Consider the following 16,512-nt stretch of genomic DNA (forward strand, 5'->3'; position numbering starts at 1 on the left):
TATACATACAATAATTATGTAATCAATCAATTACAAAACAAAACTTGTTTTACTCTTTCTCTATTTTGCCATAATTCAATGTTCAAACAATCTATTCCAGCCTCGTGTAATCTTATTCAATCGTTCTACGTAGAACACGTAAAATCTCTGACCTCATTTGGTTCTGAAGAGAAACTAGACGGAGAGGGGTTATTTTTGCTGCCTTTCCCACCCCTACTCAGTAGATGGCAGTAAACTATATTCAAGCTTGTTTCCCAACCACCAATGGATGGAAAAGAAGCTGTCAATCCCTTCCTGTTTACGTTTGGCAAAGTGACGTCACGCTAGAACTGATGAACAAAGTGTTTCGGTATTGACACATCTTATAACGTGAGAAGCAACGCCCTGCTGATTTGATAAGAAACTGTATATTTGTTCAATCCCCGTAGCCGCTACTGAGAGGAAGACCCCGCTGTTGGTGCATCTTCCACGGGAAGCAAGCTAGCCAGCCAGCGTTCTTCGACTTAGCTTTGGGAAGCGAGTATTTGCTATAAGTTATTGGGTTGGAACGAAGTGGCCGCAGAGACTCTGACTTCCTGATTCAAGCAGCGTCTGGTGTCATGGAAAACAAATATAACCTTAAAAGTCCAGGTAAGGTCATTGTCAACTGTTCACCCATTCATTTCCGTTTGTAATAAGATGATCTAAACAACCAAGTCTCTACACGCATGATTACCGCGTAATAGCTGCGTATTGTAGAGCTGAAACTGCCACGCTGACGAGCACATCCACAGCTTCTTTTAGGAACTGTATCTGCGGGGTCCCGATAGTTCTTGTAACTCCATATAAAACTAGGTTGGGTTCTTCCTGATTTAGCTGTCAGATTGAACTCGCTGATCGCTGGTTCAAATAGATGTTACTGCGATTGATTCATGAAATATGTCTTTGAACCCGATGATTGGGTGGAGCCGTGAGGGGAAATCCAAAGGAGATCTGATGTTTCTGGCTGACCAGTGCAGTTTACTGCTGTAAGGTGAATGGTGGGAGTAAAGCAGATGTTTCTATGGCTCTACAGAGAGGATCCCGGGGCCCTGCACGCTGACCAACAGCTGTTAGGTTGAGTTCCCCCCCCCCCCCCCCCTTTTTTTTCAACATTAAAACGATTTGGAGGTAAGGATGGGGTCTGTAGGAGATAAATAGTTGGCAGATTTGGGGGCAGCTAAAATTAAGTTTAGGTGTCCATTCTTGTGGCAGGTCTGAAGGGTTGCCTATACATTGGAAATGATACTGTTTCATTTGCCTCAGCTGGGAACGAGTAACACCCCAGTGTTAACACAGTCGGAGAAGTCAGGATTCCAAAATAAAAATAATAAAAAAGTCAGGTTCCCAATATGGCGACGGCCAGGAAAGCTGTTGTTTAGTTTGTAGTACCTCTTAAAAACAATATTTTACGCTGTACTTTCCACATGGAAACACCACTTTTGGATGGATGGATGGATGGATGGATGGATGGTTCAGAGCTGCAGCCGCTACACCCAACATTGATTTTAGGCGCACTCTACAACCTTTTGTTGTAAAATAAACATGTGTTCATCACAGCTTACTGTTCTTGATGTGAGGAGCTGCTGTACTAGAGCTGACAATCTGCCTTAAAAAACTTCTCCGACTTTCTGAGGGGGGAGTCCGACTTTAGCGGCTGTTCCAGTTGATTCTTCTGATCGGAAGTGAGAATTTCCAAGTTCCGAGTGGAACGGGAGTGCAGCACGAGTTCTTACGTTAATGTGTATAAACTTGTGAACTGTAATGTGGGTTTAGTGCAGCTGGTGGTACAAACAGGTGTTTTAAAGTTAAATATGTTTTACTGTTATTTGGAAGACATTTGAAGTTGCTAGCTTTACATATAAATTTGCACGTTTCTCATTTACACTCTAATTTCTGGATAGAAATTTTAACATTTAAAACCACTACTACTTATTCCACTGTACAGTAGTGTCAGCTTCAAACACCTAAAACATTCATTAACAGCATAAGAAGGAGAGACTTCAATTCAATTTCAATTAAATTTTATTTATATAGCGCCAATTCATGAAACATGTCATCTCGAGGCACTTTACAAAGTCAAAATTAGTCAGATTATACAGATTGGTCAAAAATTTCCTATATAAGGGAACCAGTTGATTGCTTCAAAGTCCCGACAAGCAGCATTCACTCCTGAAGAAGCGTAGAGCTACAGGAAGAGTCGTCTGCATTGTCCATGGCTTTGCAGCAATCCCTCATACTGAGCAAGCATGAAGCGACAGTGGAAAGAAAAAACACCCATTAGCGGGAAGGAAAAACCTCCAGCAGAACCGGGCTCAGTATGAACGGTCATCTGCCTTGACCGACTGGGGGTTACAGAAGACAGAGCAGAGACACAACAAGACAGAAGCACACATTGATCCAGTAATCGGTTCTACATTAGATGGTAGTAGCGGGTGAGCCGTCTTCTCTGGATGATGTCACAGTTTAACAGAACGTCACACCAGGTGTGCCTACTATGAAGAAAAAGAGAGAGAGCAAAAAGTTAAAAGCTGAAATGACGACAGTCATTTCAATGTAATACAATGCAAAACTGGAGAACAGTAGACTGAAGAACAGTAGAAATCAGTAGAGTGAGAAAATTAGACCCTGATGTCCTCCAGCAGCCTAGGCCTATCACAGCACAACTATAGAGGTAGCTCAGGGTAACATGAGCCACTCTAGTTATAAGCTTTGTCAAAAAGGAAAGTTTTAAGATTAGTCTTAAAAATAGACAGGGTGTCTGCCTCACGGACCAAAACTGGGAGTTGGTTCCACAGGAGAGGAGCCTGATAGCTAAAGGATCTGCCTCCCATTCTGGTTTTAGAGACTCTAGGAACCACCAGCAGACCTGCAGTCTGAGAGCGAAGTGCTCTGTTAGGAATATACGGGGTAATCAGAGCTCTGATATATGATGGAGCTTGATTATTAAGGGCTTTATATGTTAGGAGAATTTTAAATTCTATTCTTGATTTAACAGGAAGCCAATGAAGGGAAGCTAAAATTGGAGAAATATGATCCCTCTTGTTGATTTTCATCAGAACTCTAGCCGCAGCATTTTGGATCAGCTGAAGACTTCGAACTGAATTTTGTGGACTTCCTGATAGTAAAGAATTACAATAGTCCAGCCTTGAAGTAACAAATGCATGGACTAGTTTTTCAGCATCACCCCTGGACAGAATGCTTCTAATTTTGGCGATATTCCTGAGGTGAAAAAAGGAAACTCTGGAAACCTGTTTAATATGGGATTTAAATGACATGTCTTGGTCGAAAACAACACCAAGATTTTTACCTTTATTACCAGAGGCCAAGTTAATGCCATCCAGATTAAGTGATTGATTAACTACTTTATTTTTTGAGGACTCTGGCCAAAAGATTACAACTTCTGTCTTGTCAGAATTTAAATGCAGGAAATTTAAAGTCATCCAGCTTTTGATGTCATCAAGACAATGAGGTTTGGTTTTCAAATTATCTTGCCAGGAGAGGAGCTCAGATGCTTAATACAGATCTCTAAACTCGCTCTAAAGCACTCCGCCCTGTCATGAATCAGAGGACCCTGAATTCAGCCAGACAAGCAAAGGTTGTAATAAAAAGTTGACAGAGCAAAACAGGCAGAAAACCAAAAAGGGCACCAAGCCAAAAAGCTAGGAGGCAGTGACCAAAAAACTCAAACAGTCTACAGCCAGCAACCCAAAATAAACTGGTCAGAAGTCTCGTTGGTCTAATAAAACAAAGTGAGAAGAACAGGGGTCCGTTTTTCGTACGTTGCTTAAAACATCCGAGATCAAATGAGACATCCAAGATGATTTCATCCGGCTAATCCTGATCCGGCTAATTGGGTTCTTCGAACACACCTGTTGTTTACGATTAGTATGGCTGGATTGAGACAACTGCGCGTTCATGCGTTTGTTTAAAAAGGGAAATGTATCGATAGTAGAAACAATGATCAGCAGCGCTGCTATTGGCTGTTCAGCATGGCCAAAGAACGGCCACAGTTTTTCTCCCAAGCACAACACGAGCTTTTAATGGAAGGTTATGCCGAATTTGAGTCATTAATTAAAGCACCTCAAAATCTGTTAAAGCCAGGAGAGAGGGCTGGCAAAAAGCAGCAGACAAATTAATGCATAAATACTGTCCATGGTAGATGTTTCTATCACTTTCTACAGTATGAATTTTTGCATTTTAATAATTTGATATTTACTTTGTTCTTTTATATCAGAGCCTCCACGGGACCCACTAGAACATGGGGACAAGTAAAAGTGAAATACAAGAATATTCTACAAAATGGTAGCCTTTTTATTATTATACTTTATTTTAAAAAGGCACTTGTTATGTCAAGAGATCCACATTTCGGTGTCATTCCTTAGAGATGGGAAGTAAAGGACGCATGCAAACTGTGAATTTTAACAAAAAATAATCCTTATCCATAAAAAATGAAAATTTTCCTGTTCCAAGTCATCCACAGTTTACACGGTAAAACTGTATTGCTCCGTGGCTAAATAATCCATCCATAGTTTTTTTGTAATACAATATACGGCTCGACAGGAAGCAAGCCTTTCAAAGTAAACTAAACTTCACAATAAAATGGCCCGAACAAATCTTCTTACTATAGGATAAAAATAAAAAGCAAACCATCATACAAATAACTTAAATATTTTAGATTTATGGCTCCAACACCACTTTTTCCTCTTTAAAAGCCACTGTTAAATGATGTGTTTGTCTGTTTATAACAGCCACCAAGAGAAATCTCTCTACAATTACACTGTCGCGCTGCGCTAAAGGATCCTGTCTATTGCGCAATACGCGATTAATTCGAAAAACTGCAAATTATTCTTGCACCTTCCGCAACAGGTTGCAGTCGTAAAAATGGACATGGCTACAACAGACTTCCCTATCTCCTCCGCTTAGATAGAGATTAGATACAGCCGTGATCTAATCTTGTTTACATGAAATAAGCCTGCTCTGGAGCAGGCTTAAGCTGGCGCACATGTTGCTATGACAACAAGTGCAGGATGTCTTTCGAACAACCAAACGATCCAAGATCATGCAAAATCGTCAACAATGAAATCCTGCTAACTGAGTTAGCGACGTACGAAGAACGGACCCCGGGTCAAATAATTAAGGCAAAAACTAACAGGATCAGGTCGGGTTTCAGGTAGACACGCAAAACAGAAAACTGGCATGATCTGACTTACCCCAGACAGGAAAAAAAATAAACACACACACACACACACACACACACACACACACACACACACACACACACACACACACACACACACACACACACACACACACTGCAAGGGACAGAGGCAGGAATAAGTAGGGGAGTGAGCAGGTGAATGGAATGAAACTAATTAGACTAGGAGGAGCTATTCAGGGAAGTGGCTGGAGGTGGAACTGAACTACTGACATGTGAAAACAGGTTAAACTAAAAAAACAGTTCAAGAACCAATCTAGAACACACAATAAATGATAAGGCCCAACCTAAGATGGAACCAAGACTGAAACAGGACACAAGCTAAAATAGAAAAGAACCCAAAAACAGAAACTAAACTAAGGCAGGAACTCCAACTATGACAGAACCCCTCCCTCAAGGGCGGATTCCAGACGCCCCTAGAAAATCTGACACAAAAACATGACAACCCAGACCGGGAGGGTGGAAGGGGGTACTGGACGGAGGGCCAGAGTCCTAACAAAAAGTCCAAACAGAAAACAACCCTCAAAAGGCAAACCCAGTCCATGGGATGTCCCGATGAACAGACTCCAAACAGTCAGGATGTCCGGATGGCGTCCTGGAGGAAGGCCCTAGTGTGGCAGGGTCTCTAGAGAAAGATTATGCATCAAAAGGGGCAGGCAACGGAGCAGGGCTTTTGGCGGCCGGCGACGGAGCAGGGCTTTCGGCGGCCGGCGACGGAGCAGGGTCCCCCTGGACCACCCCCTCGCAGGACTGAGGAGCGCTGGCTGGAGGCGGGTCCCCCTGGACCACCCCCTCGCAGGACTGAGGAGCGCCGGCTGGAGGCCAGTCCCCCTGGACCACCTGCTCACAGGACTGAGGTGTGGGGGCCAGTGCTGGACCCTCGGCAGCCGGAGCAGGAACAGCAACGCCAGTCAGGCCCCCGGCGACAGAAGACCAGGGGAAACCACCCTCAATAAAGACCTCGGTGGCTGGCGTGGCAGGACCCTCTGATGCCAGTGAAGCGGGAGGGCTCTGAGTGACTTGCAGAGCAGCAGCAGGACCCAAGCAGGTTTGGGCCGTGGTGTGCGCCGCACCCTCATTGGACGCCGGGCTGGAGTGCGCCGCACCCTCCTCGGCAGCAGGTGCAGGGGCTGAGGCGTTGGCCGGACCCCCCTCGACAGCAGGTGCAGGGGCCGAGGTGTCGGCCGGACCCCCCTCGGCAGCAGGTGCAGGGGCCGAAGCGTCGGCCGGACCCTCCTCGGCAGCAGGTGCAGGGGCCGAGGCGTCGGCCAGACCCCCCTCGGCAGCAGGTGCAGGGGCCGAGGCGTCGGCCAGACCCCCCTCGGCAGCAGGTGCAGGGGCCGAGGCGTCGGCCTGACCCCCCTCGGCAGCAGGTGCAGGGGCCGAGGCGTCGGCCGGACCCCCCTCGGCAGCAGGTGCAGGGGCCGAGGCGTTGACCGGACCCTCAGAGACAGAGGCAGGAGCCGAGGCGTTGACCGGACCCTCGGAGACAGAGGCAGGAGCCGAGGCGTTGACCGGACCCTCGGAGACAGAGGCAGTTACTGCAACCCAACCCACAAAACCAGGAACAGAAACTGAGGCCCCAGCTGGTCTCTCAGAAACAGGAACAGAGTTATTGATTGTGGCTTTAGGAGCAGCGGGTGATGAAGGGTGATGTTAGAATGCCCGGAGGGCTATCCTGTAATTCTCCTCTAGCTCCTTTAATTTAGCCTCCAAGTCAGATGAATAATGGTAAATTAAAGTCTCTCTCAGTTGCTTAATGATGGGAGCAAAAGTCCTTTTTTTGTCCTCCAGTGATCTATAGTCAGCATCTGGAGTGACACAAGGAGGAGCTGTAGGAAACTCAGCTCCAGAAAAAAGAGAGCTCTGGTCTTCTGGGCATGAAGGTGGGCAGAAAGCGGCAGCAGGAGCAGAGAAGACAGAAGCAGTGCCCGAGGTGACTGCCAGACCGGCCGCTCTGTGTCATCGATGGCGGGACAGCTGCAGGGGAGTGCTGCTGCTAAAGAGGTGCCGCCTGGGACCAACACCGGGAGGACAGATGGCAAGCCTGGAACCTTCCAGTGATTCTCCCAGCATCATGGATCTGCCAGAGTGTAAGCTATGGGCTTGTGGTGGGCTCATGTCCAAAAATTAAGGGGGAAAAAACAAAAATATCCCCGGCAAAAAATATATTAAAAAAAAGTGCTTGTCTGGCGAAGGGTCTGATTATGGCCTGATCATTCTGTCATGAATCAGAAACAGAGGACCCTGAATTCAGCCAGACAAGCAAAGGTTGTCAGCCAGACAAAAAACTCAAACAGTCTATAGCCAACAACCTAAAATAAACTGGTCAGAAGTCAGGCTGGTGTAATAAAACAAAGTGAGCAGAACAGGTCAAATAATTAAGGCAAAAACTAACAGGATCAGGTTGGGTTTCATGCAGACAGGCAAAACAGAAAACTGGCATGATCTGACTTACCCCAGGCAGGAAAAAACACACACAATGATCGGGCAGAGTGCAAGGGACAGAGGCAGGAATAAGTAGGGGAGTGAGCAGGTGAATGGACTGAAACTAATTACACTAGGAGGAGCTGATCAGGGAAGTGGCTGGAGGTGGAACTGAACTACTGACACGTGAAAACAGGTTAAACTAAAAAACAGTTCAAGAACCAATCTAGAACACACAATAAATGATAAGGCCCAACCTAAGATGGAACCAAGACTGAAACAGGACACAAGCTAAAATAGAAAAGAACCCAAAAACAGAAACTAAACTAAGGCAGGAACTCAAACTATGACATGCCCGCTCCTTTCTTTTTGTTAGACATTCTCAAGCTAAGGGGTAGAGATAAGCAAAACAACTGTGACATTCGAGATAGTACTGAGCAGTTCACACAGTTCAGTTATCCGTAAGCACTCCAGATGTCTGAATAGAGTTTATAAAAACACTTATAGTCACAACATAGTTCTCTGCTTTCTGCAGGCCTTCTGCAAAGATGAGAGATAGATCAGCCACATGAAATACAGTTTAATATCTAAAACCTTAAAACGTCGTAGTAGTAAAGAGCAAATATATATGATAAATGCAGTGAACATAGTACATAAGATAAATAGTAAGAATAATTCTATCAAGTAGAAAAATTTTATGTTTCAGCAGATTGATTAAAATTCCAGTAGATCTCCTTTAATATCCACACCATCGCTCCCTTAATCTTTTTATGCACATTTGATTACAGGATAAATGCTTATTCGGGGAAAAAAAAAACCTTCATATTCACTGATGTAATGTATAGAAAAATCTAAAGATTTTTTTCATACATGATGAATCAGGAAGTTTAACTTTAATAATCACTGTTCTAAATACTTATTGGATTTCCACTGTTTTTGTGTTTCCCAACTTTGAGTCCAAATCTTAATCTTCATGTAAAACGTATCCTTTATATCCAGTGGATAGTGATGCATTGCGTGCAGGTCGGTTTTAAACATATTAAACATCTAGCTCCTGCAGCTGTTACCAGACTTTGTCAGCTCTTTCAGAATAGAACTGAAATCGAGAATGAAACTTTCCCGATTCACCGAGTTTTTGTGCACATCAGCAAGAACACTACAGCATATGTATGTCAGCAGATTATTTCCTCTTCGTGTGTCCAGCTCATGTTCACACGACAGGTGTCAGACTTTAGTCAGGAGGGCAAAACTAAAAACTTTATCTAAATAAATGTTTAAAAAGATATAGATAAATTTACCTGACAACACAAAGAAGGCTAAAGCAACTCAAACAACAACACCCTCTGGCCAAGATCTTTGTTTAAATATGTGGAAGGATGATACAAAACTGGTTCAGAAGGTATGCGTCCAGTTTCATTGGGTGTAAAGCTAACCCAGTATTTCAGAAAAACATGGTCATTCCCACAGGCAAGCATGGTAGTGGCTGTGGGATGATTTGGGTTGTTTTTTTACTTTTGGACCTTGAAGACTTACTATTGCTGATTGAAATGTTAATTCTGTGTTCTACCTGAACATCCTGAAGGAGAATCTCTGGCCATCAGTTTGTGACCATGTGCTCAACTGTGCCTGGGTCATGCAGGATCTCCACCTCCAGCTGGCTCAAAAAAACAGGTGTTAGATTGGCGTAGTCAAAGTCTGGCCCTCTACAAAACCAAGGGGGTGGCATAAGCAGTTCTTCATTTTTAAGGGGCAGTTACTTTTGGATGTAGGGCCTAGTTGCTGTTGATTTCCTGATCATTGTCCTTGCCTCTGAGTTGACTTGTCAGACCTGCCTCATTTGTTGCAGGTATGTGGATGTTGCTGCTTTCTTTGTGGCTTCTTCAGAGTTGCCATTTGCCAGTGGTTTTCCAACGTGCTTATACAGTTAGGCCCAGAAATATTGTGACACAATTTTCATGATTTGGGCTCTTCATGCTGCCACGTAGGATTTGAAATGAAACAACTACAATGTAATTGAAGTGCAGATCTTACGGTTTAATTCAAGGGGTTGAACAAAAATATATGATTAAACATGTAGACATTGTAGCTATTTTTATACAAGCGCTCCTCATTTTAGGGGCTCAATAGTAATTGGAAAAATAAACATTAACGTAAGTAAAATGTTACTTTTCAATGTTTTGTTGCGAATCCTTTGCAGGCAATGGCTGCCTGAGGTCTGGAACCCATGGACATCACCAAAGGCTGGGTTTCCTCCTTTGTCAAGTTTTTTCTTTAAAAAACACTTAGGTTGTTTTTGCAGTATGTTTTGGATCATTGTCCATCTGTAATGTGAAGCGTCGTCCAATCAACTTTGCTGCCTTTGGCTGAATCTTAGCAGAAAATATATCCCTATACACTTCAGAATTCATCCAGCTGCATCTTTCTTTTGTCACATCATCAATAAACATAGGTGCCAAGCCATGCATGCCCATACACTGCCTCCATCGTATTTTACGTGGTGTGTTTTGGATCACAAGCTGTTCCAATTCTTCTTCAAACTTTCTCCTTCCCATCATTCTGGTACAGGTAGATATTAGTCTCATTAGGCCAATAACTAATTGGACCTCCACGTCGAGAGGAGCCAGTTGAGGTGGCTCAGGCATCTGATTAGGATGCCTCCTGGACGCCTCCCTGGTGAGGTGTTCCGGGCACGTCCCACCGGGAGGAGGCCCAGAAGGAGACCCAGGACACGCTGGAGGGACTATGTCTCTCGGCTGGCCTGGGAACGCCTTGGGATTCCCCTGGAGGAGCTGGCCCAAGTGGCTGGGGAGAGGGACATCTGGGCCTCCCCACTGAAGCTGCTACTCCCGCGACCCGACCCTGGATAAGCGGAAGACAATGGATGGATGGATGGATAATCCAAAGAATGCTGTTCCAGATCTGGGCTGGCTTCTTCAGGTGTTTTTTGACAAAGTAAATTCTGACTTTTCCATTTTTGAGACTAATTAAAGGTTTGCACCTTGTGGTAAATCCTTTGTATTTACTCTCATGAAGTCTTCTTTTTATGGTACACTTAGAGACTGATCATTAACTATTTCCTGTAGAGTGTTCTTTACTTCAATGGATGTTGTGAAGGGTTTTTTATTCACCATGGAAAGGATTCGGCGATTATCCACCACTGTTGTCTTTCATGTACGCCCAGGCCTCTTCCACGAGCTCACCAGTGCGCTCCTAACATTAATGCTATTTCTCTAATGGGTTTCTTCTTTTTTCAGCCTCAGGATAGTCTGTTTCACCGCCACTGAGAGCTCCTTTAACTGCATGTTGTCTTTTAACAGCAACAGCTTCCAAATGCAAACGCCACTCCTGGAATCAACTCCAGAACTTTAAACTGCTTCATTGATGACAGGTTAATGAGGGAAGAGCCCATGCAGCCTTGTTATTTATTTTGCAGTCTCCTGAGTCGATTGTCCAATTACTTTTGGTCCCTTGAAAAAGAGGCAGCTACGAATTAAAGAGCTGTAATACCTAAACCCTTACTCCAACTTAGATGTAAATACTCTCAATTTACTGCTGAGAATCCATAAGCCCATATTGATTACATAATTGTATTGTGAATATGTTTTCATAAACAGCTAAAATAACAAAACTTGTGTCACTGTCCAAGTATTTCTGGGCTAAACTGTAGCTCTTCTCAACACCTGCAGTTCTTCCTTCCTGAAGTGCAGTTTCCTCTATGTGTATTACCTTCCCTCTCTTTGTCACCACCCGGCTACATTTCTCCAGCCCAATTGACATTCCAATGTCCCTGCTGTAGATCCTGGTAGTGTGGATAAGTGAGTCGATGTCTCGTTCACTCTTAGCATACAGCTTGATGTCATTCATGTAGAGGAGGTGACTGATGGTAGCCTATTTTTTAGTTGGTATCCATAGCCAGTTTTGATTAGTCAGCTGAGGGAGATCAGGCATAGGCCTGTGCATAGGCACAATAGCACAAAACATTATTGGGATAGGGAGTTGTGTATTCTGTGTGCTGTCTGAGCCGGTGTCTCACCAAGATTTCATTATGATAACAGGCAATGACAATAAAGATTCTTGATTCTTGAACAGCAGTGGGGCCAAAGCATCACCTTAGTGTACGGCACATTAGATCGAAACTTGTACAGTTAGCTCAAAGTTGGACTCAAGGGGTTTTTCCACAGCTTTGTGGAGTTTACAACGAAGGCTCTCACTCAGAGTGCTGTTGACTTTGTACAGATTCAGGCATTCCAGGGTCCATGTGTGTTGCATTGAGTCATATACTTCCTTGTAATCGATTCAGGGTGTGCACAAGATTGTCTGATTTTACAGCCTCAGGTGACTGTTCTGTCAACAAGCAGTGGGTGTTTGGCTCTTCTGGTGTTTTTACCAATTCCTTTTTTAACTCTGCCGTGTGTTGCTCCATATGCCTGGTCATATTAGCCGCTTTGATGCCTGAAAGGAGTGCCCATGTTGTAAAGAGACAGGTAATTGCCCAAATGTTGAATCGGATTGTTCCCTTGGTGGGATCCTTCTTGGTCATCAGTCTTGGGTGAGTCCCATTCCTCAGACTACTCAGTGCAGCTAATTAGGGTTCCAAGCCCGCAGAGCAGAAAGAACGGGCTATGCAAGGCTTAGCCATTCGTCTGCTCTGTGAGCAGAGAACCCTATTGTTTTTTGTTCGTTTTTTCATTAGGCGACTGCCATGCAAATGCATGGGCAGTGCAGTTACTATGTGCCTTTAAGGGTTTTCACCATTAATACAGCCCGAACCGTAGGGTTTACCCCCACAAAGCATATATCAAAACGTGTGTCTCCATGCCGTGAAGTGTGCTATTTGTACTTCGTGCCATTTCGAGTTACCATGGCGATGTAAATAGCGAAAAACCATGCCAAAAAAGTCCAATACAATATTTCCAGCAAAAACTCATAGCTTGTCTTGTTCCCCTATCCGTTACGAAATAAACACAGAAAAAAAATTACGTTTCTAGCATTTACGGTTCCGGAAAAACGAAGTGCTGCTCACCGCCATCTCTCACCCAATGCTCTTCAATCGCCATGTATACAGTTATCCTCCGCCTAATGCACGTCTATATATGCCTGGGGTTTGGTCCACTGGTTAAAATGTGGCACTGGCACTCCAGAGGTTGCAGGATCAAAACCTGGTGTGGCAGGTTAAAATCAGGTTAAAATCTGGTGTGGCAGGCACATTTTCACCCCCATAGTATTCATGTCAAAAAGTGCCTCTTCATCCAGTCAGGTGCTCTTTTTGTATAAGCTGCCATTTTGAGTTACCATGGCGACGTAATAAACTAGAAACGTTCAATTTCTGAAGAAATTGAAGAAGGCGCCCGCCTGGTGGTGCGTATAACTAAAGTTATTTAATTGTTACTATTAAAGAAAAAAAGAAAAAGAAAATTTGGGGGCTCCCCTTTGCAGCAGTGGGCCCGAGCGGCCCCTTAGTTTGCTTATGCCTGGGACCGGCCCTGGGTGTCTGTCTGCAGCATGCAGACAGATGAGTCAGAGTGTATGTAATTGGATTAGAATGGAATACTTTGCCTCGAACAGCGCTCGATCTTTCGGGAACTGTTAATGGTAGAGACGTAATTTTTTTCTGCGTTTATTTCGTAACAGATCAAGGAACAAGACAATCTATAGGTTTTTGCTGGAAATATTTGAATAGAGGCATAAAAAAATCATGAAAACGTGTGTTTCAAAACCTCTCCATAGGAAATGAATGGGGAGGGTTTGGGGTTGTTGCCAGTCTGAGGTGATTTGCGAAAAATCTATAAATCCTACACCAATGAGGGTTACATTTCCTGAATCCAGATAAAAAGACCTATGCGTTGATGTATAATTTGTGTACGTAGAGTGAAACTTGAGCGAGTAGGCTGAAGTTGTTAGGTGTTTTTTGGATAATTTTGTCACCATGGTAATTTGAAATGGCGTGATGAGAAAAATCTATAAGTCCTACATCAATGAGGGTTAAATTTCCTGAATCCAGACAAAAAGACCTACGTTTTGATGTATAATTTGTGTACGTCGAGTGAAAATTGAGCGAGTAGGCTGAAGTTGTTTTTTTTTTTTTATAATTTTGTCACCATGGTAACTTGAAATGGCGTGATGAGAAAACGATAAAAGATATCCACATACCGTTTTCACTTCTGAATAGTTCAAAGATATATCTACAAACTGGAAGCTAAACAGTGTTCGTAGGTGAAAGCATGACGACACAGTAGAGCGTTGAAAATGGCAATTTTTCGATGTTTTTTTGCGAATTTTGTTCCAACCGTAACTCGAAATGGCGTCAAGTACAAAAAGCCCGCTTCGCGTCAAGTACAAAAAGCCCGGTATTGAGACAAACATTTCGATACATAGTATGTGGGGGTAGACCTTACGGTTCGACCTGTATTAACGGTGACGGAAAAATAATTATAATAATAAAGAACCCTTATTAGGTGGATAGTACTAGGCTCCGCCATGCATTTTCAATGCATAGGCGGGCGCCTCACAAGAACCATGCAAAATCGTATTATCTCCCTTTTTGAGGCACTTCCCAGTACAGGATTTGGACCAAACTAACAGAGTACCATCACCCGGTGATACTGAACACAACTGTTTTAGCGGCTAATGGTTAGCATGTTGCTAACCGGAAGTAGCTCTAGGAAGGTCCTACCAACTTCTGCTTGGCAGAGTCTGTACTTCCTTTAGAGAGAAAGCTCCACAACAAATCTGGGCCATGTCGGATAAAGCATGTCCATTTTATGAGGTGTCAAACATTTATTTTTAACCCCTTTTTGCCTCTGCTACACGCTGCAGAAATGCTTCAAAGACACTAAAATCACACATTATACTCAGTCCCCCACATGATAAAAATAATGATGAGTAACACAGGGCTGCAACTGTCAGTGAGTCTCCATGACAACGCTGCAACCAAGAGGCTCCTTGGAGGTCAGGGACATGCTCCACTGACTTAACATGGCACCTTTCGGCGGCTACTGCGGGGGCTGGGAAGACCGTAGGAAGCTGAAATTCGCAGTGTTCCTGTTAGTATTTTTGACAGTACGTTACGCACCACGAGGCAGTCGCCTTGCTAAATTTCTTCAGAAATGTTCTACTTATTTATTCTTCTTCATAGGGTTCCAAGCCCGCAGTGCAGAAAGAACGGGGTATGCAAGGCATAGCCTTTCGTCTGCTCTGTGAACAGAGAACCCTATTGTTTTTCTTCCATTTTTTCATTATTTATTCTTCTTCTTCTCCGATAAAATGCATTCTGTGGCCCATGTGGACTTGTAACGAATCGATTCAATCAGGTATCCGAGTACAGAATGTGCACCGCTACTCAAACCCAGAAATTTAGACCCCTCAATAACTAGAGGGCGCTATAACAAAGGACAATGCATTTCGGCCTTTAACCACCAAACTATTGGTCCCACACTCAAAAACTTCACATCACTTTGTTTATTGGATGATTCTGCATCATAAAGAAAATTGGCACACCTTTCGTTTCCCAGCTACTTTTGCGCTACATGGCTACAAAGGTTAAACCTTTCTTGTTAAACTCCTCCTACATTTTTTGTGCAATCCACACAAAACTCCATATATAACCTTGTAATGGACAAATAAAAAAAAGTAACAGTGGCGGATATTTTAATTTAGATTTTTTCGAAAAGTAATGCTAAAATAAGTGATAAGTAGCTAGCTAGCTCTAAATGTAATTGCTGATAATTCTAAAACCATAACAAATTTTAACATTCATAACCCATACTCCAAATAAGATTTTGCACACGTGTTCCGCATTTGAGGATCGTCCATCACTAGGGGGCGCTGTGATGTCAAGAAATCTACTGTGTAACAATGGCTGATTGGATTTTTACAAAACCTTCTTTATTCCCCTCTAGTCATAGCCCTGAACTAAAGTATTAAATATGGTAATGATTGAAACAAGTGGGCGGGGACTATTTCCAAAAGTGTGAAAAAAAGTTGAAAACTAGAAAAATTCACCTAAAATCAATGTTTTGGTGTAATGAGCTCAGATTTTCAGGATTTATTCCTTGAATAAGGTGTAACAATTCTCTCACTGCACGTATTGAAGTTTTTGAACGTTGTACTCTGTTTTTTTAAAGTTTGTAAAATGGATAAATCAATGTATTTTTTCGCAAATATTGTTCACAGTAGATTATATAATTGAAAATAAATGTAAGGTTGTGTACTTATTTATGATTAAAATATTAAGGTATTTAAACATTTTGATTATGCACTGTAGAGTTTGCATGGTGGTGTTTATTATTTATGGGATACTAGTAGAGAAATTTAAATTTACATTTATTTCTTTAAGGTTGGGTATCAGTTTGTTGTTTTTCTTGTGTAAATATTAATTGACTGAGAAATTTTTTACATGATTTTGTAATTTATTTCTTTGTTGGTTTACTTTAAGGGTTTTACCTGCATTGAGACTATTTTGATCACCTGTCTTCACAAGCATATTCAAAAATAAAGAGAAGAAAAAAGGAATCTTGATGGTTATTGAGTGGAATACAGCTGTTTAGAACTGCGTAATCACTCCCATCCTTTTCAAGTAAGAAAGCTGCACAAATTGAAGGCATAACTTGACACCATTTTATCATCAGCTTGCTGATTTTCTGATTTTGATTAATAACAGGCATTTGCTGAACTTCAATCAGGGCAATTTGGCTTTAGGAAAAGGGTTGGAAAACACGTGAAGTGAACTACACATTCGTTCACTTTATTTAGCCCATGCCCTGACTAGAGGTTTGTTTGGATAATTGATTAGCTGGAAAGCCACTGCAAAATGTTCATTAATGGTGCCAACAATAGATAAAGGAATAACT

The 16,512-nt window shown here is 42.9% G+C and overlaps 1 protein-coding gene across 1 annotated transcript in view; it reads left to right on the top strand.

The window, feature by feature from the left end:
- Positions 1–278: 278 nt before the first annotated feature.
- Positions 279–16,512, top strand: part of ube2j1 (ubiquitin-conjugating enzyme E2, J1) — a 78,564-nt gene continuing 62,330 nt past the window's right edge. The window contains exon 1 of the mRNA XM_012855411.3: positions 279–630. Within this exon, the coding sequence (XP_012710865.1) occupies positions 600–630 (31 nt within the window). The 5' untranslated portion in view covers positions 279–599. The remainder of the gene's footprint in view (positions 631–16,512) is intronic.

Source organism: Fundulus heteroclitus, unplaced genomic scaffold (assembly GCF_011125445.2).
Source record: "Fundulus heteroclitus isolate FHET01 unplaced genomic scaffold, MU-UCD_Fhet_4.1 scaffold_86, whole genome shotgun sequence".
In the NCBI taxonomy this organism is placed as follows: domain Eukaryota; kingdom Metazoa; phylum Chordata; class Actinopteri; order Cyprinodontiformes; family Fundulidae; genus Fundulus; species Fundulus heteroclitus.